The sequence below is a fragment of the Oreochromis niloticus genome, linkage group LG3 (assembly GCF_001858045.2).
Source record: "Oreochromis niloticus isolate F11D_XX linkage group LG3, O_niloticus_UMD_NMBU, whole genome shotgun sequence".
Classification (NCBI taxonomy): domain Eukaryota; kingdom Metazoa; phylum Chordata; class Actinopteri; order Cichliformes; family Cichlidae; genus Oreochromis; species Oreochromis niloticus.
The window spans coordinates 23615112-23638588 of record NC_031967.2 but is presented as its reverse complement, the minus strand read 5'-3'; the positions used below and the strand labels follow the sequence as shown (position 1 = coordinate 23638588).

Sequence of the window (23477 nt, the reverse complement as noted above, 5' to 3'; positions counted from 1 at the left end):
TCTCTGCAGAGTGGTTTAAGTTCTGCAGGGCGTCATAAATGTCTCTTCCAGTTGTTTCCATCACTGTCCATAGGACCAGAGTCCAAATGTATGTAGAATAGAAATTCAAACATACCAGTTGAGTTTGCCGTTTGTCAACATGGGTCTCAGCTATCTTGAAAGCTGCAGACCTCTTCAGCACTCTAGTTTTATGGCCTCTCTGCCAACCCCCATCACCTCACTTCAGGCCTCCTTGTCATGTGGGGGATACATATCCTCCATTGTCCATCCTGTGCAGGAAAACCCTCTGTGGAAAGGGTGCTGGATCCAGTTATCTTACTGCTGTTATGATCCCAGCAGTCTTCAGTGTGCCATCGTATGCACAGTATAGTGACACAGCGTTAGGTGATGTTCATAGGAAACTGCTGTCATCACCACCATAGCTTCTGGCTCCTGTGCTTTTCACAGAATCATGATGCCATCCTCGAACTCCCCCTGCGTTGTCGATGGAGCTTGGCACGCTCCCCTCATCCTTCAGGTGCCCGTCTGTCGTCCACAATCTCCTCTGTTGGCCTCTGGAAAGCCCCCTTGGCACAGCTCTCATTCCAATGCAGCTTCGTGGTCCTTGCTGTGGCTCAGGAATCTGATCTCATGGTGGGCCCCAAAAAGCTCAGCCTTTGACCTCAACCACTGCCTGGACTGTCAGCTATGCCTGCAATGGGTTGCTTCTCACTGGGCCTCAGAAGATTTCTCAGGAGATTCCTTTCAGCAATACTTTAACTGCTGCACCTGTATTTCCTTGCTAGGAGGAAAAACTCCTAAAGCATGTCAATCATCATTAAACCACATTCTTTAGTTCAGTGAGCTTCATTTATGGACCATCAAAGCCTCGTCTGAACATGGATGCACCACTTTACATAGGTTTAATACCCGTAAATGAACTGTTAATCACACAAATCACACAAAAATCATAAAAAACATAGTTTAGAAAACATAGAAAACATAGTTTCATGTAATTCTGGACCCTTCCTCTTGACGCATGGACAATCCCATGAGTCAACTCATCAAACCTAGATTCCTGTCTTAAGGAAAAGGTTAGTTAGATCATGTCCCAGGCACCCTCAGGGCTTCACCTTCTCTGGAGTAGCTCTGTAACCCTACAATAAAAGATGTTAGTGTGTTTTGCATATTAAGTTTGCTTAAAACCCCGGCTCCGCCAGGAGCCTGCATACACACCATCATGGCCTGGAAAACAAGATCTGGAAGTGAAATCAAACTTCATACTTGTAAACAATTGTATCATAAGTAATAAAGCACTCAGCATCAACAGGACAAGTATCATGTGCAGGTTTTCTCAAATCAGTAAACTACAATTATTGCCATAATTTGCCCCAAACATGGATCATCCCATGTACTCAGTTAACATTAATGTAATCGGTGACTTCCCTTAAGCAAAGTCACTCCATGTATTTAACACTAGGAGCTCAGTAGTGGCCAGCTAATGATCCCCATATCAAACTATTCCACAAACACTGCATCTCTTATTTGCTTTCTCATGTTACTTGTCCGTCTCTGCTGAATCCTCTACATGCACTCCTAGAAAAACCAACATTAGCAACACACATGGACAATCCTGGAGGTCAGGCACAAATTGACAGGTTCCAGAGGTGCTGTAAAAAGACCATAAAGTTAGCCATCCATAGCTGTGGAAAGAAGTGATAGGTTTGTAGCTTAAACCTATTCGCTGGAACGTTGAAGGCAATGTGATTACACAGCAAGCAAGACACGAGTAGGCAACATTCTTTATGTTTCACGTGCACGGGAGAGAACTGGACAGGCGCCGTTCCTTCGCTTGACCCCAGTTGCTCTCGTCCGCTCTCCCGTAACACTGCTCTTTTATTGTGGTTACATGAATATGCATAGGTTCATTAACATATGACCTCTTTCATAGGTATACATGTGAACAAAGAATACCCTGTGTGTGTGTGTGTGTGTGTGTGTGTGTGTATCTGTGTATCTGTGTGTGGGGGTCAACCTGTGACCCCAGGAAGACTCCCCAGAGCCGTCCATCTAAACAAAAGGCACTTAGACTCAAACAGATATACGTGTGTTTGTTATACCATATATCAGCAAGAGAAGATACGACCTCTCCTAGGAGGTGTGTGATCTATGCCAGAACACTCTGAAGAGGAGTGAACACACTCCCCTCTTCATGCTACACAGAGTTGTTACAGACTATTAAGGATCAAACCTCCTATCACTACACAATTGATTATATACTTCTAAGCATATATGAGTAAATATTTCTAAGCATAAATGACAATAAACAATACAAATCTAACATTTCCCCCCTTTTGGCAATTATGCTAGAAAAGTACCCAGTTATGATCACGTCATGTCTGACAGTGTCAATGCAACCATTTTTATACTCAGCATATGTAAACGTATACAGTCTGGCAAATGTATTAGCAGTTATCCAAGTTCTCATTGATCTCATTCAATGGTAAACTGCATCCTACAAGTGAACAAATGAATTGTTAATGGTCAAAAGAGAAATTAACATTTTCAAGAACACTCCAGCTTGGTGGTGCTCCTCCGCAAGACATGTAAATCACGTCTCTGCAGAGTGGTTTAAGTTCTGCAGGGCATCATAAATGTCTCTTCCAGTTGTTTCCATCACTGTCCATAGGACCAGAGTCCAAATGTATGTAGAATAGACATTCAAACATACCAGTTGAGTTTGCCGTTTGTCAACATGGGTCTCAGCTATCGTGAAAGCTTCAGACCTCTTCAGCACTCTAGTTTTATGGCCTCTACCAACCCCCATCACCTCACTTCAGGCCTCCGTCCTGCGAGGGGGATACTTATGACTCCTCCATTGTCCATCCTGTGCAGGAAAAAACCCTCTGTGGAAAGGGTGCTGGATCCAGTTATCTTACTGCTGTTATGATCCCAGCAGTCTTCAGTGTGCCATCGTATGCACAGTACAGTGACACAGCGTTAGGTGATGTTCATAGGAAACTGCTGTCATCACCCCCATAGCTTCTGGTTCCTGTGCTTTTCACAGAATCATGATGTCATCCTTGGACTCCCTCTGCGTTGTCGATGGAGCTTGGCACGCTCCCCTCATCCTTCAGGTGCCCGTCTGTCGTCCACAATCTCCTCTATTGGCCTCTGGAAAGCCCCCTTGGCACAGCTCTCATTCTAACGCAGCTTCATGGTCCTTGCTGTGGCTGTGGAATCTGATCTCCCAATGGGCCCCAAACAGCTTGACCTTTGACCTCAACCACTGCCTGGACTGTCAGCTATGCCTGGAATGGTTCTCGCTTCTCACTGGGCCTCAGAAGATTTCTCAGGCGATTCCTTTCAGCAATACTTTAACTGCTGCACCTGTATTTCCTTGCTAGGAGGAAAAACTTCTATTTGGAAAGCATGTCAATCATCATCAAACCACATTCTTTAGTTCAGTGAGCTTCATTTATGGACCATCAAAGCCTCATCTGAACATGGATGCACCACTTGCATAGGTTTAATACCTGTTGACTAACTGTTAATCACACAAAAATCATAAAAACATAGTTTAGAAAACATAGAAAACATATTTTCATGTAACTCTGTAATTCTGGACCCCTCCTCTTGACGCATGGACACTCCCATGAGTCAACTCATCAAACCTAGATTCCTGTCTAAAAGAAAAAGGTTAGCTAGATCATGTCCCAGGCAACATCAGGGCGTCTCCCCCTCTGGAGCAGCACCACCCCGGACCTATAACCCTGCAATAAAAGATGTTAGTGTGTTTTGAAAATCTGGCTCTGCCAGGAGCCTGCATATACACCATCATGGCCTGGAAAACAAGACCTGGAAGTAAAATCAAACTCCACACTTATAAACAATTATATAATAAGAGTAATAAAGCATCAACAGGACAAGTATCATGTGCAGGTTTTCTCAAATCAGTAAACTACAATTATTACCATAATTTGCCCCAAACATGGATCATCCCATGTACTCAGTTAACATTAATGTAATCGGTGACTTCCCTTAAGCAAAGTCACTCCATGTATTTAACACTAGGAGCTCAGTAGTGGCCAGCTAATGAGCCCCATATTAAACTATTCCACAAACACTGCATCTCTTAGTTGCTTTCTCATGTTCCTTGTCCGTCTCTGCTGCTGAATCCTCTACATGCACTCTTAGAAAACCAACATTAGCAACACACATGGACAATCCTGGAGGTCAGGCACAAGTTGACAGGGTCCAGAGGTGCTATAAAAAGACCATAAAGTTAGCCATCCATAGCTGTGGAAAGAAGTGACACTAGTTTCAACACAGGAAATGTTTCACATGTTATTCACATCGTCAAAGTAACCTTTAACATTTTCCCAACAACACAGTGTAACAGCATCACCAACTCATAACCTGTAAACACAGTTTTCTTCACACATAAACCCAGAAATCCTGTAGTAGAAAACATCAACCAGCTATCCTGGTATAAATCACATGATCAAATCACATGAAGAACTGTAATGCTGTAGAAATGTTAGCGCTGCGCAGGTGTATACACACTTTCTCACAGTCACCTCTGTGAACAACACAAGGTAGTGAATAATACCCCTGGTAGATGCACAGACACAGAAAGTGGCATTTAAAAGATTAAATCATCACGCAACCTCGAATGTTGTTGTCATCTTTCTGCTCCTGTAAAAAGAAACACACATAGATTCATCTGCACCTTTGTCAGGTGGGGGTTAACTTCGCACAGTGATGTCAGTCAGTCTGTCAGCTTCTGTCCGCTTTTACCAGTCAGTCAGTGTTTTTTCCTTTTTTTCTCTTCCACTCATTCATGCATTCATTCATTCTTTCTTTGCTGACAGTGGAACCTATTGTCGCCTTTAGTTTCCACTCTTAGCAAAATGACGTCATTTCAAAAGAAAAGAATTTAGACTGGATTTTCTCGTTGAATCCTTTTGGACAGGAACTTATTTCCTAATTGTCCCAGATAAGTGACTTTCTCCTGAGCCCATTTTAATGTGGAGAAACTCACTTGCAACAATTTTCCCGACGATGTGTCGTATAGCGCTTCTGTTGTAATCGTGCAGATCTGCTCAAACAGAGATTATCAAACAAAACTTTCAGTGCACTGTGAAAGTATCAAAATAAAAAGGCCTCGTTAAGTCATGACACATGCTCCTCATCTCAGGAGGGTAAATCATACCATTAGCATGGTTCATCATACCATCATACTAATTGGCAGGCTCAACTTCACAACAAAAGAAAAATCATCAGCTAGATAAACTCCAACCCAACCATCAGCCGCACAACACACAACATAAGCCTCATGTCTCATTAGCTATGAATTTTAATCCCCAGGTCTGTACTTTTTACTCATTTAGGCCACAAATTTTATTTAGTTTTCCTTTTTCCCCGTCATCATAAAACATGTGACATGTTGTCATGCACTTCACAAAAGACGTTTGTTCTTATATATTCAGAGTTGTGTATTTGGGTGCAGGATTCACTCACACATCACAACAGGAAACTCAGTGTTTTAGAGTCTCCACTCTAACAAACTCCAACACATCCCATTCACTCGTGCTAGAATTCAGTCACCTTTCATTAATCTAAGAACCATCAACCAATTTGCATATCAGCTATTAACCCACTAAGTTGACAGGACAACAGAAATGCATGTTAAAAATATTATCACAAAAATAGAATTTCCCTCATACAGTAAATTACTTGTGCTGCATCAGTCAGGCAGAAAGCATCTCCCAATTTACTATATTAACAACTAAATTTATTGTCTGATCACTGGTTGGTCAAACCAGAATCTTTTTTTTTTCCCCTTCAAAAGTTAAACTGTTGTCCTGTAACCTAGAGAGTTAACTGTCAGCATTGGATAAATTCAGCATTTGATAACAAGTCTCTGTTAAATTGACACTATTTTAACACTGATGAGAGATAACAAGCTGATTTCCATTGCATGTGTGTTTGTGTTATTTGGCAGGTTTAATCAATGTCTGTGGAGCTACATCTCCAGCAGGGCATGTTCTTAAAGCTGCCTTTCCTACACACTTCTCTGCTATTATTTGATCCTCATTTTGTAACCAATGTGCTATGAGTCCACTGGTCTTTGCATCACACAAGATGATAAACAGACTCACATGCTCAAGATGGTGTCTAATCTTCATGGGCTCTCTTGTGTTTGTGTTAGTAGGGTTAATGCATGTTCTGCTTGTGTGTGTGATTTTGTATATGTTTCTTTTTGCAGTGGTTCAGATTCCTTCACAATTTTCCACTTAAGCAGTCGGTTTTCTTTTCCCCAGGTTTGCTAACCCAAATTTTGATTTCCCACATTAAACAACAGCATTCCTCTGTGTCCTTACTTACTGCTCTCACTCTGTTGTCCTCTCCCACTTCAACAGTCCAATAGCCGGCAGTTCTCCTTCAGCTTTGTCCTGTGTTCCACTGTCTCTTCTTGCCATTTTACTCCGAAAGTGGCAAATGTCAACCTCCAACAGTCTCCTCAGTTCTCCTCAAACGTTCTTTTCACAAGCACAGTGACTTTGCAGCTTGTTGGAAACACAGTGTCATTCATCCAGTCAGTCAGGATGATGGTTTGCTCTTCTTCTCCACTGCTGTTTGTCCACACTGCTGCTGCTTGCTGGGTCTCTTTGCTCAGGACTTGCTGCTGTCTCTTTATCTGCCATGTTATTGCTCTTTGGAACTGCATTCCTTGTCTTCAGGGAGGAGTGAGAGCTCGCTTGTGAGGTTGAGGAACACATGGAGCTGTAAATAAGTTAGCCAGAAACTTGGCCTGAACGTTTCCAATGATATTAAACTATAACTTTCTTCCGACTGCTGCATGTGGAAAATTGATTCAGGTCTGCTTTAATCTGAAAGTGACAAAACTAAGACATTTTCATTATTATCATCACTGCTTAACCAACACACATCTCTCCTTTCTTAAAAGCAGAAAATGAGATTGTAGTTGTTCTTGGCTAATAGACACAAAACCTTTTCCTATTATTTTCCATCTACAATGTAGATTTTGTCTCTGTTTTACTCTTTTTTCTTTACACTAGCTGGTGACCTGCAGAATCACCGCTCTCACAATTTGAGACAATTACTTTTACACAGCGCACACACACACTGCGACGTCAGGCACATTCACACTCATTTTTTCATCTGCATAAATAAATCATATGGCTGATGATATGTGCCATGGTGATCCATAAGTATGATCACAAGTTTATCTAGTTAGTTTTCAACCCAACAAAACAAATAAACAAAAACATGATGCTGATGCTATGAACACTCTACACACATGAATCAAGATCCAGGAAAACTGCTGCGCATCTGAAAGACGAAGCTGAACTCACGGATACGCTACATACTCGAGTTATCATAGTTCTCTTCCCCTTTCTTTGATGAGTTCTCAGCCAGCTCCTGATCTGATAATGTGTAGCTTGCTCATCAGCTCAGAAGAGACAGCAACACAACCTCACACAGTGGTTGTGTGCTTTGCCCACAGTGGCAAAGACTTACACTTTCATATTCAATTCAGCTTCTCCATCATGTAGTTTTCAGCTGTTTCATACCGGGTTCAGCATATTAGTTTTTTTCACAGGTGTGCTCTATATCTCAACAATGGCTCATAATAAGACGACAGTCTTTCAAACAGGTCAAGTGCCTCTATGCATGTAATTAGGTAAAATATTTGCCTATTTTACTTCATCTCATATGTCATTGTACTGAATTTGAGCAACCCTAAGCTTAATGCAGATTACTTTTAACACTTATCCACCTCAATCAAATCTGTGGTCTGGAGCACGGCTGTTGTTGATCAGGGCAAGCTAAAAAAAAAAAAAATCTAAACATGTGTGTGTATTGGCAGTTTTGACGGGTACTAATCATTTATTACAGGTGGGGTTACTCAGGCTTGCGCTTAGGACACTCTCTAGCATAGTGACCCCTTTCTCTACATGCATAGCATTTCTCCTTCCTTCTGTCGCGTTCCCACCTAAATCCCCGCGGGCCTTCACCTCTCTTATTCCTGCCCCCATTCAGCCCTCTTCCAGTCTGTCCCTGGAAAATGATTTTATCTGCTAGGGAAGCAGCGACTGCAGAGTTTTGTGACTTCTTCTGTGTTTCTTTAATTCCTTCCTGTGCACAGCGGGTGCAGTTAATGCATGTGAAGGACCGGTCAGAGTTATGATTAACATTTTGCTTCCTAATGAAATCAGCAATGGGTGGGTGAAAGCCATTCACCAGAGCATAGCTTAACTGCTGCTGATGTGGGCTGGCCTTCTCTGCACGCTCTTCAAGGCTGCTGTGTTTTCTGAAAACTTCCAACATTTGAGATTCTCCCACGACCAGTTTACGCTCATGACAATTATGAGAATATAAATGGCTCGCGCTGCTGGGAGTGAATCCTTGCATGAATGTGTCATCTCCCTGTGAGGCAGTCTTACTTGCTCGGGAACCCATGATAACAACAACAACCGTGTCACAGACCACGCCTGCTCCGCAGCATTCACACAAACACAGCAACACTCTTTTGGGACCCTAACCCAGTCGCGCGACTCAAAACCCAGTGAAGGGACGCTCGGGACACAAACCCAGGGCGATTTCAAAACCGGACACTCACCGGACGCTTGGACGCTTGGGCGATTTTACCAAAACCTCTCTCTCGGGACCCTAACCCAGTTCTGGGACACTAACCCAGTCAACTCTTCCAACTTACTCGACGTTGCTTAGCGTGTAATATCAGCCTCGGATCCCGCCGATCGTCATTCGTCGGGGAGAGAAAACGGACAGCTAATCCACCGACCCGATGACAAATTCTCTCTCTCCTCGGTGAATGCCGACTCCAGGGATCCGGCGTCGAAGGACCAATTAATGATAGGTTTGTAGCTTGAACCTATTCGCTGGAACGTTGAAGGCAATGTAATGACACAGCAAGCAAGACACGAGTAGGCAAGTTCTTTATGTTTCACGTGCACGGGAGAGAACTGGACAGGTGCCGTTCCTTCGCTTGACCCCAGTTGCTCTCGTCCGCTCTCCCGTAACACTGCTCTTTTATTATGGTTACATGAATATGCATAGGTTCATTAACATATGACCTCTTTCATAGGTATACATGTGAACAAAGAATACCTTGTGTGTGTGTGTGTGTGTGTGTGTGTGTGTGTGTGTGTGTGTATATGTGTGTGTGTGGGGTCAAACTGTGACCCCAGGAAGACTCCCCAGAGCCGTCCATCTAAACAAAAGGCTCTTAGACTCAAACAGATATACGTGTGTTTGTTATACCATATATCAGCAAGAGAAGATACGACCTCTCCTAGGAGGTGTGTGATCTATGCCAGAACACTCTGAAGAGGAGTGAACACACTCCCCTCTTCATGCTACACAGAGTTGTTACAGACTATTAAGGATCAAACCTCCTATCACTACACAATTGATTATATACTTCTAAGCATATATGAGTAAATATTTCTAAGCATAAATGGCAATAAACAATACAAATCTAACAACATTCATTCAAAAACAAAGTGCTCTTATTCTGAAAATCTGCCTCCTCCTCCCCCCTCCCACCTGTCCTGCTTCAGGTGGAGTCTCGCCTCCTTCCAGGAAGCAACTCGCCTGTGTGTTCGTGTTTAGTGTCCAGGTGTGGCATGGAGCTTGTTGTTGGTGTCTCTGTGTGAAGAAACTGTAAGTTTGCTTTGTTTCCTCCTTTAACAGTTTGTCTTTAGGAACTTCACTGTTTGTTCAGCTCATGTTAGATTTCTTTACACAACAAACTGTGTGTGTTTTTATTGTGTGTGTCTCTCCATTAAAATCAGTGTGTAATGTTTTCCAACGAGGCCGAGTGTGTCCACCATTTTCTGTTAGTGTGTGATCAGAGTTCAGGAATCAGACCAAACACACTGAATGTGGCCTGAGCTCGACCAGAGAGCTGCTGAGCTCCCGGTGTTTATATTTACAGGGACAGCAGGAGACAGAGAGCGGACTTTGTAAATGAATATTTTGTATACATGTGTGTTAGAGATGGATTCAACATGTTGGTCTTAAAAATACTGTGCCACAAACTGTTGGCTCTGCTCCAACAGACTGTTCACACTGAAACAACGAGAGTAGGATAAAACAGGTTCAGCATTTCTCAGACTGAACAAAAGTTACTACATTAAATTTAAAATGTTCTGAACATTTAAAGATGCTTACATATCAGTCACAATTTTTATATGAATAGTATAATTTAGACACTGAGCTGTGACATTAAAAAAACATTTTCTTGATGAGAATTTTTTTTTTTTGGAAATTTTATGCACATCTACAAAAAAACCCCCCCAAAAAAACCACCCATCTCGCCCCTGCGGGTGGTCTGTCCTTCAAGCTTGGGTCCTCTACCAGAGGCCTGGGAGCTTGAGGGTCCTGCGCAATATCTTAACTCTTTCTAGGACTGCGCTCTTCTGGACAGAGATCTCTGATGTTGTTCCTGGGATCTGCTGGAGCCACTCGCCTAGCTTTGGAGTCAACGTACCTAGTGCTCTGATTACCACTGGGACCACTGTCACCTTCACCCTCCACATCTTCTCGAGCTCTTCTCTGAGCCCTTGGTACTTCTCAAGCTTCTTGTGTTCCTTCTTCCTGATGTTGCTGTCATTCGGAACCGCTACATCGATCACTACGGCCTTCTTCTTCTGTTTGTCTACCACCACTATGTCTGGTTGGTTAGCCACCACCATTTTGTCCGTCTGTATCTGGAAGTCCCACAGGATCTTAGCTCAGTCATTCTCCATCACCCTTGGGGGCGTCTCCCATTTCGACCTTGGGACTTCCAGGTTATACTCGGCACAGATGTTTCTGTATTCTACGCCAGCCACTTGGTTATGGCATTCCATGTATGCCCTGCCTGCTAGCATCTTGCACCCTGCTGTTATGTGCTGGATTGTCTCAGGGGCATCTTTACACAGCCTGCACCTGGGGTCTTGCCTGGTGTGACAGACCCCAGCCTCTATGGATCTTGTGCTCAGAGCTTGTTCTTGTGCTGCCATGATTGGTGTATCTGTGCTGTCTTTCAATCCGGCTTTGTCCTGCCACTGGTAGGACTTCTGGATATCAGCCTCCTCCGCTATCTGCCAGTGGTACATACCGTGCAGGGGCTTGTCCTTCCATGATAGTTCCTCCTCTTCGTCCTCCTCTTTCTTGGGTTTCTGCTGCCTGAGGTATTCACTGAGCACACAGGCGGTTGGCGCCATCTTGCTGATGTGTTCATGGATGTTTGTTGCCTCATCCTGGACTGTGGTACTGACACTCACCAGTCCCCAGCCCCCTTCCTTCCGCTTGGCATACAACCTCAGGCTGCTGGACTAGGGGTGAAACCCTCCACGCATGGTCAGCAGCTTCCTGGTCTTGATGTCAGTGGCTTCTATCTCTTCCTTTAGCCAGTTTATTACCCCAGCAGGGTACCTGATCATGGGCAGGGCATAGGTGTTGATAGCCCGGATCTTGTTCTTACCGTTCAGCTGACTCTTCAGCACTTGCCTGACCCTCTGCAGGTACTTGGTGGTTGCAGCTTTCCGAGCGGCCTCTTCATGGTTCCCGTTTGCCTGTGGGATCCAGGTACCAGGTACTTGTAACTGTCCTCTATGTCTGCAATGTTGCCTTCTGGTAGTTCGTTCCCCTCAGTTCTGACTACCTTACCTCTCTTTGTTATCATCCGACTACACTTCTCCAGTCCGAACAACATTGCGATGTCATTGCTATATATCCTGGTAGTGTGGATCAGTGAATCGATGTCTCGTTCACTCTTGGCATACAGCTTGATGTCATCCATGTACAGGAGGTGGCTGACAACTGCTCCATTCTGTAGTCGGTATCCGTAGCCGGTCTTGTCAATGATCTCACTGAGGGGGTTCAGGCCTATGCAGAACAGCAGTGGGGACAGAGCATCTCCTTGGTAGATCCCGCACTTGATGCCGACTTGTGCTATGGGCATAAGTTAGCCTCTAGTGTTGTACGCCACATCCCGATTGAGTTCCTGATGAAGGCTTTTAGGGTCCTGTTGATCTTGTATAGTTCTAGGCATTCCATGATCCAGGTGAGTGGCACTGAGTCATAATCAATCCAGGCAGTGCACAGGTTTGTCAGCCTAGTCTTGCAGTCTCGGGCGACTGCTCGATCTACCAGTAGCTGGTTCCAGCCTGCCAGATAATCCCCCGCCCCTCTCCTCCCTGTGCGGGAAGCAGCAGGCACACCTCGCAAACGGGGGGTGCCCTTAGGGTGCTTAAAAAAATATTTTCTGTATAACAGTGATACAGAAAGAGTGGTTCTCTGAAACAATGGATCTCGTCTATGCTCATCTTTTTTCCTGCCTCTTGTGCTCTATTCTCTTTCCCTAACCCCTTTTTTTGGTCTCAGTAGATGGCCGCCCCTCCCTGGGCGTAGTTCTGCCAGAGTTTAAAGGGATTCTTTTTTAACTCCCGATTGGCACCAAGTGTTGTCTGATAGTTGGGGTTTCTCTCTAATATGGTAGGGTCTCTACCCTACAACAGAAACTGCCTTGAAGAAATTGCTCTTGTAAACTGGTGATATATGAATCGAAATGAACTGAATTCAGACAGTAAGCCATATATTTTGTCCCCTCTCAGTTCCTTTTCCAATACATCAGTCTCCATGAAAGTTATTAAACTCAGTTGTATTATCGTCTTAGGAATCCTGCACTGGCTGAGGGAAACAGGATGGACTCGTACTACAAGGAGAGACCCACATCACCATGTCTTTCTCTGAAGAGTAATAAGTCAAGGTCCCCACCACCAGATTTAAGCTCAGGGCAAACCACAAGGGTCAGGTAAGGCTTTTTGTTTACGCTTGCTCCTAGTGTTAAAATGAAGCAAAATATAAACAAGGCACATAAATCGGAATTTTTTAAATGTATTTTCATAACTTGATGACCTTTATAGATGAAAAGCATTCATTTTGCTTACATTAAGTGGGATTTGGAAGATGGAAAAATCATAAGATCAGAAGCATGGAAAAAATTATGACTTTGTTCTGTACTGATTGCAGTTTTCACTAATCTGTGGATTTAAACAAATGAATTCTACAAGACATAAGCAGATGTTTTACAAGCTTTACAGTCTGGCTGATTTCCGGCACACACTATTCTATTCAATTCAAGGCGCTTTATATTGTAAGGTAGACCCTACAATAATAAATACAGAGAAGGGGTTAGGATTCACACACAACCTGTATAGATCCAATATTTGTTTAAAAAAAACTAAAATAAATGAGGACATGACATGAAGTAAAATTTAAATTACCAGTTTATCAAATTTTGGTTGCTTAGACATTTAGTTTAAAATAATCTGTCATCTTCCTCACCTGTTCTGTTTTTTACAGCTTTATAAATCCTTGTGCGATACAGCAGCTGTAGCTTTACCTCACAGACACACTAAGGGAAAATGCACACAACAATCTGGGCGTTTGTTGAACTTTCTCTACATAAAGAAAAGGCTAGCTTACAGAGAAAGCAGTGATGTCAGCACCAGTAATTTTTTCTCCCTTTAGGTTTGATTTTTATTATTCCACCCATCCATCCATCCATGCTCTTCCATTTAGGGTTAGGGTGCCTAAAACTGGCATCTTACATCACTCACCTGTTTAGAGCACAGAGATGAGTCCACTGTCAGAGGCCATAAAAAGATCATTGTAACCTTCACTAAAGCTGTTTCTGTGCTGTGATGAGCTCTGAAACCTGACTGAAACTTCTTGATGCATGCTCAAGCTTCCAGGTAAATAAAACCCCAAAGGTTGATTCTGTTCATCTGGACGTAGCGTTTTCAGTGGGAGAAACATTTCGTCCCTCATCCAAGTGACTTCTTCAGTCTCAGCTGACCTCAGGTTTCCCCAACATTATAAATAGTACATTTGCAAGACTTGCAAGACTACTTTGAGGACTTTTCTTTCTTGTAGAAACGGGATCTAAGAGACGATTGATGGTTTGGAGGAAGTAATTAGTGACGTTAACTCAGAAAGATCAATTGGAGAAAAAGACTCTAAATGAATATCAATGGTACTTAAAGTAGCTGTAGATAATGTTACACGTGCTCATTTTAAGTTGGTTAGTGTTTTAGTAGGTAAAAGTGAATACTTTGACATGAATTGAGCTGCGGTTTGGGGAAGGCCTCGAAGGGGACTGGCGATGGCTCCCGGGCCTGGCAGATCCTATTGTACTAAATAGGAGTGAAGAAGTTGAAGAATGGAGAAGAAGGAGAGAGGGAGGGTGGGCCACGTAAATGAGAATGATCAGATTGCAGAACTAGGGGAACCTATATAGATGGCAGCCGGAAGGAGCGTGTTTGGAAGCGTGGTCCCGCTCCTGAAATTCAGATACATAATCTCCAATTCTCTTGACTGTGTAACTTTGAAGCTCTTTGTTTTCTGTGGCTTTGTTTTGTGTGACTAAGCCTGACACACCTATAGACATACACGCACACACAAGTACCTGATCGTGACTGCTCAGAGATCATTTTTAGGGTAAATGTGTAATGCTGCAGTCAGGGTAATACTTTTTGTGAATCTATTTTTTAACCACGATTCGGCTTCCATTTCTGCTTGAAAGGATTATTGACTGATGGTTAAACACAGTGGGAGACAAACAGGTAAGAAATACATACATACATACATAAGTCAAATTGTGAAGTTTCAAAACTTCAATTCATTTTCTTAGAATTTTGAGTTTGTAACTCAAACTTGAATATAATTTGAAAATTGAAATTATTAATTATTAGAGATAATAACCTGAAAATCTGAGTTGTGCATGGTTTGTTTTTCACTGTAAGAGGAAAACATTCCATGTATTTGTCATTTAGATTTTGACTACATTTAACCCTTGTTTGTGTCAAACCACGTCCCAGTTGCATCAGATTAAGGGACCTCTTACCACAGCAGGCAACCATCACTTTATCAGTCCCCTGTAAAGGTAATAATGTGTAAAAATAGCAATTACAAAGCTTAATAATTTGTTTTTGCTTTTACTTGTTACATATTATGTAATTTCAACATGTGATAAAATATTACAGTTTAAACACATGAATCTACTTCGATCTAAATTCTACTTTCATTTCCTCCCCCAAAAAACATAGAGCTGAATGAAAAGTAGTTTCATGGTGCAGTCTGGAATGAAAAATGTCTGGCTAATGAAACTTGTTTCATGCTTGATCGGGGTAGTGCGAAGGCAGTCTGGCTGCAGAGTCATTGGCTGGAGGGAGTGTGGAAACTGTGGAACAGCCGGTCTGTGGGCCACTCCTGCCTGTTCAGTTAGTCTGTCAGTTAGCAGCAGAACAGAGCCAAGTTCTAACAAACAAAGAGCTGAAGTGAAACCGAATGTTAAGAACAATGAAAAGTGTCACTGCAGTCTGTATGTGCTGTTCATAGTTAGACTTTTTCACACATTTTCATTCCTGATGAACTCTGTTGCCATCTTCCCCATTTTGCCCTACTTTCATAACTTTGCTGGGAAGTGGCTTCAAATATCAAATGCTAAAAGTTTGTGGTGGGTGAAAGCCCTTCATCAGATGTCTGAACAGAAACCGTATGTAGATGGGCACATTTGCAGGGCCATAAATTATGCTTAAGGAGTGCCATAGTTTAATGTATACTTTAATAACTACCATCACTCAGAGGATTCTTTCTACCTTTTACCACCTCCAATCAGCCAGGGTTCTGAGTGAGCTCATTGTGAAACCTGGCCCCACCCTATCATGTGATTTCCTGAGGTCAGGATGGCCCAGGGTGTGAGTGGGTGTTAAGGCGTCTGGGAAGGGATCTTAAAACTGCATTATAGATGGCAGATAGTTGGTGTCGTAAACTATGGAACGCCAGGACTGCCATAATGAATTAATTAAATACACCATTAAATAATTAATTAAATGTGGCAATAATTAATTAAAATTGGAATTAATTAATTAAATAAATAGTTATGACACATGTAATTAATTAATTATTGACACATTTAATTAATTATTTATGTATTTCACATTTTAATTAATTATTGACACATTTAATTAATTATTTAATGACATATTTATTTATTTCATTTTGGCAGTCCTGGCGCCTGGCTCTCACCATGAAATAATTTTATCTGTCAACCTCACCCATCAAACTAAGTGGGCGGGGTTAACGCTGCCCATGCAGCTTCTCTAACATTTGATTGGTTGCCGTGCAAAGTAAGTCAAAACAGGTCGATCCTAGATAATCGATTGCTTGTGTAGACTTGAGGCAGCCAGGTATCCCAGAATGCAGATCAAATCACAGCCAGCAATGGTGATGGTGTAGTTTTAAAATACCCCGTTTTTCTGTCACCAACTACACTTTTAACAGTGTTTTAGCCGCGAATGTCGCGCTGTAATCTTCACATGTCTGGTCAGGTTGTCAACATAGAACATGTTTGCATAAGTGCTCAGATGTTTTCAGAGATTTCAGTAGCTCTGCTAACAGTCAGCATGCAGAGTGCACCGAGGGGGTTACGTTAACCGGTTTGTTTACATATTCCACTCTCCGTGTTCCACATGTTGCATTCGCAGATTCTCATTTTCACCGAACGATCGTCTCTTTCCGCCTGGTCTTGTGTCTCTGTGCTTCTGTAACATAAAGAACGAGCTGACATTTTTCTCACGAAACCAGCGATCAGCTCAACAGACTCTCAGTTTACCTGCATGCATCCTCCTCACCTGTCAGCTGTTTAACACCTGCTGCTAATTCAAGAAACACGCCCACGTTACCTGGTGATAGTCACAGTTTAACTGGGCAGCCGGTGCTCGATATAACGCAATGTCAGCGCATTTTTCTGCACAAGATAATATAGTATTTTTCCCGAGCGCAGAGCTGCTGGAGCTTGTTTCCTGACAGAGCACTTTATAGGCGAACCAGCTTCATCGGTGGCTGATGTCCAATCACCGGCACACAGCTTTGAAACCTCACCTGAGTTTTAGCTCTCAGTGGTTAAACACTGGACTTAATTCACTCAGGTTCTGTCTGTCGGGTCACGTTTACTTCACTGTTTTATTTACAACTGAGCAAATCGGTTTGGCTGAGCCTAAAGTTACGTTTCATAACTACAGACGTGTTGTTAATGGTTCACTGGCACATGTGTTAGACTGAACTATTCGCTTTTCTTTATCTGGTGTGTTTTGGGTTTAACAGTGAATTTTGAGATTAATCTGACTTTTAAAATGTTTTATACAAAGAGGAAAGAGAAGGCGCATTTCCACCAAGAGGAGCGGAGTTTGCAACAGCATGTTCACAATGCAGACTGCAACCTGGACAGAAATATTATATCATCTGTTTTTAATAGTTGTTCAACTGTACTCTAAACACCAGGTATCTGTTAGAATTTTTAGAGTTTACTTAACTAAAAATAAATGAGGTTAACATATAATTTGTGTGATTTTTTTCTCTCTCTTTTTTTTCTTTTTCGGTCATGTTATGTTTAACTGTCAAAGGCTTGTTACAAACTATGAAACACATCGTGCATTCTTCTCGATGTTAGAACAGGTTCGATCGTGTATTCATTTGGTGATTTATTAAATGTATAACTGTTATTCTAATCTGCTGCTGAGTCTCTTACGCTGATGAAAATGCAGAAAACACAGATCACGAACTGTTCAACCAATCACTTTCATTCCACTTTGATCTGCGACAAACTGACGGTTCATCTCTGTTACAGTGTTGCGTTAGACTGCTATATTTTTGTGTTCTTTATGCTGTAGATTTTCACGTCTCTGGAATAGTTGGCAGTAATAAAGTTGATTTTCTGTAAAATCATATTGATATGACCCGTGACATATTCGTAGATGACAGTTAGATTAGTCAGCCGGGAAACTCTGTGTTAACTCATAGAGCTGAAGATATCGTGGATATGCTGACCTCGCTCCGTGGTGTACAGGGCCGTTTACCCTCATGATTAATATTCACAATAAAAATATTAGCCGAACATCATGAAGTCTGTATGTGTTTCATAGTGTCGAACAACCTTTGTACAGTTAAAGCCAGCAGTTACTACATGACGGAAACACCAACGTTATCTCTTTTATGCGTTTATACGCAGGTCACGCTGATTACTGAACAAAAACCCAAAGATCAGCTGTTAATCAAATTTATTTGCTCTCTCTCCTCCTTAAACATGTTTTTAATGTTAGTTATAATTCAGAATTGGCGACTGAAACACGTAGGACACATAAGAACATCAGGAAATAAAACACCGATAAATAACCTCAGTAAAAGAAGTCAGGGTCAGCGGGGGCTATTACAGCTGTGTACCGGGGCCTGCGCTTTGTCGGCGGTAATAACAGCTCGATTGCTTGCGAGGCGAGCGGGTCTATCCCACGCTTTGCCGTGAGACTGGGCAGACATCTCCGAAATCATCGAAGCACTTTTGCAAAGAGGCTGTATCTTGACAAACCGACCAGACATATGAAGATTAAACCACTACATTCTCGGCTAAAAAAGTATTAAAACGTATTTGGTGACACACAAACAGGGTTTTTCAAAGTTCAGTTCTGTTAGTTTCCACATGCCGGTTGTTGTGTGCTAGAAACAATGGCCACCAGGCCAAAGCAATGGTTTTGACTCGATCAGCGTTAACCCCGCCCCCTGAGTTTGATGGGTGAGGTTGACAGATAAAATTATTTCATGGTGAGAGCCAGGCGCCAGGACTGCCAAAATGAAATAAATAAATATGTCATTAAATAATTAATTAAATGTGTCAATAATTAATTAAAATGTGAAATACATAAATAATTAATTAAATGTGTCAATAATTAATTAATTAAATGTGTCAATAATTAATTAAAATGTGAAATACATAAATAATTAATTAAATGTGTCAATAATTAATTAATTACATGTGTCATAACTATTTATTTAATTAATTAATTCCAATTTTAATTAATTATTGCCACATTTAATTAATTATTTAATGGTGTATTTAATTAATTCATTATGGCAGTCCTGGCGTTCCATAGTAAACCACCGCCTCTGTTCAAAGACGGTCGCTCACAGTGGACATAAATGGCTTCTTTCACTCCTCTTTCAAACCATCTGTACTCTCTGTCCAAAATGTGAACATTGGCATCCTCAGAGCGACCTTTGACCAGTGTTGGGCAAGTTACTTTGAAAAAGTAATTAATTATAGTTACTAGTTACTTCTTCAAAAAAGTAACTGAGTTAGTAACTGAGTTACAAGATTCTAAAAGTAATTAATTACTTGAAAAGTAACTATTGCGTTACTTTAAAAAAACGTTTAACCCTCTGGGGTCCAGGGTATAACTGGCCATTTTTAACTACTTTTGATTTTCTCTCCACATTTCACCTTTAAAAACTGTTTATTTGCCTTGTTTGTCATGTTCGCGTACCGGCAGGCAAGGAGAGGAGGACCCAAAATGCAGGTTTCAGTGAGACGAGGTAGAGCTCAAAGTACCGCTTTATTAGCAGGTTGCCGGTAAACAGTGGACCAAACTAAACTGGGAGAAATACAAGCTAATAGGCAGATACACGCAGACAGTAAACAGAGTGCAGACTGAAGGTGAGTAGACATCAACGATACGACAGAGAACAAAGGTAACACAGGGCTAATATACACACGGCAGTAATCAAGGGATGAGGCACAGGAGGGGAACACACCTGGGGGAAATCACAGCTGACGAGACAGGGGAATAGCAAACAGAATACACTGACACCAGACACGAACCTCCAAAGTAAAACAGGAAACCAGAAACAACTTACAAGGAGGCAGAAGACGCTGCACTTAATCTAGAACAATAAACAACACTATAGAAACATACCAAAATATAAAGAACTGAAGAAGCTGGGTCAGAATGACCCAGAACCGTGACATTGTTTGGTATCATCCTTTTCAGCACAACCTCACGTGTCTGAATTTACACTTATGTTTTCATTTTGACATACTGTATTAACACAATTGATCTAAAATCAGACAAAAAACATAAAATCAGAGTAGAAACGGTTATATTTTTACTGCAACAACCACAAACATCTTTAATGAATCATATTTCATACCTTTAAATGCAAATATAAATTGCCAATTTTAAAATCCTATGCACAAGTTTTGCAAACAACAAAGTTATTTGCATCCACTTACCTTTTACCTTGATTTTTTTAAATAACCATTTCAAACTATTTACAGAACAATAAGCTGTTCTCCATTCAGTAAGATGCCACACAAATTATTTGTGCCACTCCAAAAAAATAATTTCTGTCCACTATAAAGGAGAACATCACAGCCTGATACCTGCAGGTCTGACAGCAGCAGGTGTATCACCTCTGTTTCTACCTGGAGACAGCAGTCGCCTCATTGTTCTGACACACAACACAAAACTATCCACAACACTACACACTAACTACACAAGACAACACATTAACTACACACTCCAAACACGCTAAACGTCACAAATCTCTCACATCTCAAAACTCGCTCTCTCTCTTTTTCTGCTCTCTCTCTCTCTCTCTCTCTCTCTCTCTCTCGCTGTCACTCCTAAAACTTCCCCTGTTGTTTTGGGGATTTTTTTGCTCATGAGCAGAGAGTGCTTGCTAGCGCTGTCCTTAGACAGTAAACGTGATGAAACTATTGAGGAAAAAACGCCGCGTATATATTGTTTATCATGACTCTGGTTTTACGTGGCCTATCAACACAATTTATAAACTGGTATATATCACCTTGTTGCTTTGTCTTTAAGTGGTCATGTGATTGGCTTACCACGACTACTTTATTCTTCCTCAGTCAAACAGCAGCACTCGATTGTTTTGCCTCCTTAGCTCCAGGTGTTGTGCTAGAAAGTGATCGTGATAACCGTCCGCGGGAGCGCGCGCAGCTGCTTAAAGCTGTAGCGTCCAGATTACTTACGTAGTCAGCTACTTCCGTGCAACTGATATAAGATGCGGTAAGCTGAACACAGTTTCAACCGTCTGTTTGTTGGAAAATAGTAACGGACCGCATTTTCTTGTTAGTAACTGTAACGGCGTTGTAACGATAGGAATAGTAATTAGTTAGATTACTCGTTACTGAAAAAAGTAACGCCATTAGTAACGCCGTTACTTGTAACGCCGTTATTCCCATCACTGCCTTTGTCCTTTAGATGCAGATGGACTGCTGAGTCTTGTCCCGTGGAGGTGGCTCTTCTATGTTGTGCCATGCGCTTGTGAAGTGGCTGTTTGGTCTCTCCAATGTAGAGGTCTGGGCATTCCTCGCTACACTGTAAAGCATACACCACATTGTTAAGTTTGTGTTTTGGAGTTTTGTCTTTGGGGTGAACCAGTTTCTGTCTGAGTGTGCTGCTGGGTCTGAAGTACACTGGGATGTCGTGCTTGGAGAAAGCTCTCCTGAGTTTCTCTGATACACCGGCTACATAGGGGATGACAATGTTGTTGCGTCTGTCTTTCTTATCCTCCCTCGCTGGTGTTTGATCTTCTTTTCTGTGCCTTTTTGCTGACTTGATGAAAGCCCAATTAGGATAACCGCATGTTTTGAGTGCTTCCTTTACATGTGGTGTATGCTGTACAGTGTAGCGAGGAATGCCCAGACCTCTACATTGGAGAGGCCAAACAGCCACTTCACAAGCGCATGGCACAACATAGAAGAGCCACCTCCACGGGACAAGACTCAGCGGTCCATCTGCATCTAAAGGTCACTCCTTCGAGGATGCCAATGTTCACATTTTGGACAGAGAGTACAGATGGTTTGAAAGAGGAGTGAAAGAAGCCATTTATGTCCACTGTGAGCGACCGTCTTTGAACAGAGGCGGTGGTTTACGACACCAACTGTCTGCCATCTATAATCCAGTTTTAAGACGCCTTAATGCCCACTCACATCCTGGGCCATCTGACCTCAGGAATTCGCATGATAAGGTGGGGCCAGGTTTCACAATGAGCTCACCCGAAACCCTGGCTGATTGGGACCCACACCCGCTTTCACACCTTGGCCCATGTGAGTAGGGTAGAGGATCATCACGGGGTCCTTTTGTCCCTCGTTGGGTAGATACTCCCACCGGGTTTAAATCTGGGACTCTCCACCATTTGGCCTTTAGAACTGAAGAAGCTTCTCGGATGAGAGGTGAAACTGAGAATTAAGCTGTTACACTGGACACTGTGTGTATCAGCAACTTGCGTATTCTTTCAGGTGCTTGAAAAAATATGTTCTGTATGATAGTGATACAGAAAGAGTGGTTCTCTGAAACAATGGATCTCGTCTATGCTCATCTTTTTTCCTGCCTCTTGTGCTCTATTCTCTTTCCCTAACCCCTTTTTTTGGTCTCAGTAGATGGCCGCCCCTCCCTGGGCGTAGTTCTGCCAGAGTTTAAAGGGATTCTTTTTTAACTCCCGATTGGCACCAAGTGTTGTCTGATAGTTGGGGTTTCTCTCTAATATGGTAGGGTCTCTACCCTACAACAGAAACTGCCTTGATGAAATTGCTCTTGTAAACTGGTGATATATGAATCGAAATGAACTGAATTCAGACAGTAAGCCATATATTTTGTCCCCTCTCAGTTCCTTTTCCAATACATCAGTCTCCATGAAAGTTATTAAACTCAGTTGTATTATCGTCTTAGGAATCCTGCACTGGCTGAGGGAAACAGGATGGACTCGTACTACAAGGAGAGACCCACATCACCATGTCTTTCTCTGAAGAGTAATAAGTCAAGGTCCCCACCACCAGATTTAAGCTCAGGGCAAACCACAAGGGTCAGGTAAGGCTTTTTGTTTACGCTTGCTCCTAGTGTTAAAATGAAGCAAAATATAAACAAGGCACATAAATCAGAATTTTTTAAATGTATTTTCATAACTTGATGACCTTTATAGATGAAAAGCATTCATTTTGCTTACATTAAGTGGGATTTGGAAGATGGAAAAATCATAAGATCAGAAGCATGGAAAAAATTATGACTTTGTTCTGTACTGATTGCAGTTTTCACTAATCTGTGGATTTAAACAAATGAATTCTACAAGACATAAGCAGATGTTTTACAAGCGTTACAGTCTGGCTGATTTCCGGCACACACTATTCTATTCAATTCAAGGCGCTTTATATTATAAGGTAGACCCTACAATAATAAATACAGAGAAGGGGTTAGGATTCACACACAACCTGTATAGATCCAATATTTGTTTAAAAAAAACTAAAATAAATGAGGACATGACATGAAGTAAAATTTAAATTACCAGTTTATCAAATTTTGGTTGCTTAGACATTTAGTTTAAAATAATCTGTCATCTTCCTCACCTGTTCTGTTTTTTACAGCTTTATAAATCCTTGTGCGATACAGCAGCTGTAGCTTTACCTCACAGACACACTAAGGGAAAATGCACACAACAATCTGGGCATTTGTTGAACTTTCTCTACATAAAGAAAAGGCTAGCTTACAGAGAAAGCAGTGATGTCAGCACCAGTAATTTTTTCTCCCTTTAGGTTTGATTTTTAT

General features: G+C 41.9%; 1 protein-coding gene across 1 annotated transcript in view; it reads left to right on the top strand.

Annotated features, from left to right (window-relative positions):
- The first annotated feature begins 9625 nt into the window (after window positions 1–9625).
- LOC102082954 (uncharacterized) overlaps window positions 9626–23477 on the top strand; it is a 28510-nt gene continuing 14658 nt past the window's right edge. The window contains exons 1-3 of the mRNA XM_019356911.1: window positions 9626–9693; window positions 12695–12832; window positions 22608–22745. Of these exons, the coding sequence (XP_019212456.1) occupies window positions 12723–12832; window positions 22608–22745 (248 nt within the window). The 5' untranslated portion in view covers window positions 9626–9693; window positions 12695–12722. The remainder of the gene's footprint in view (window positions 9694–12694; window positions 12833–22607; window positions 22746–23477) is intronic.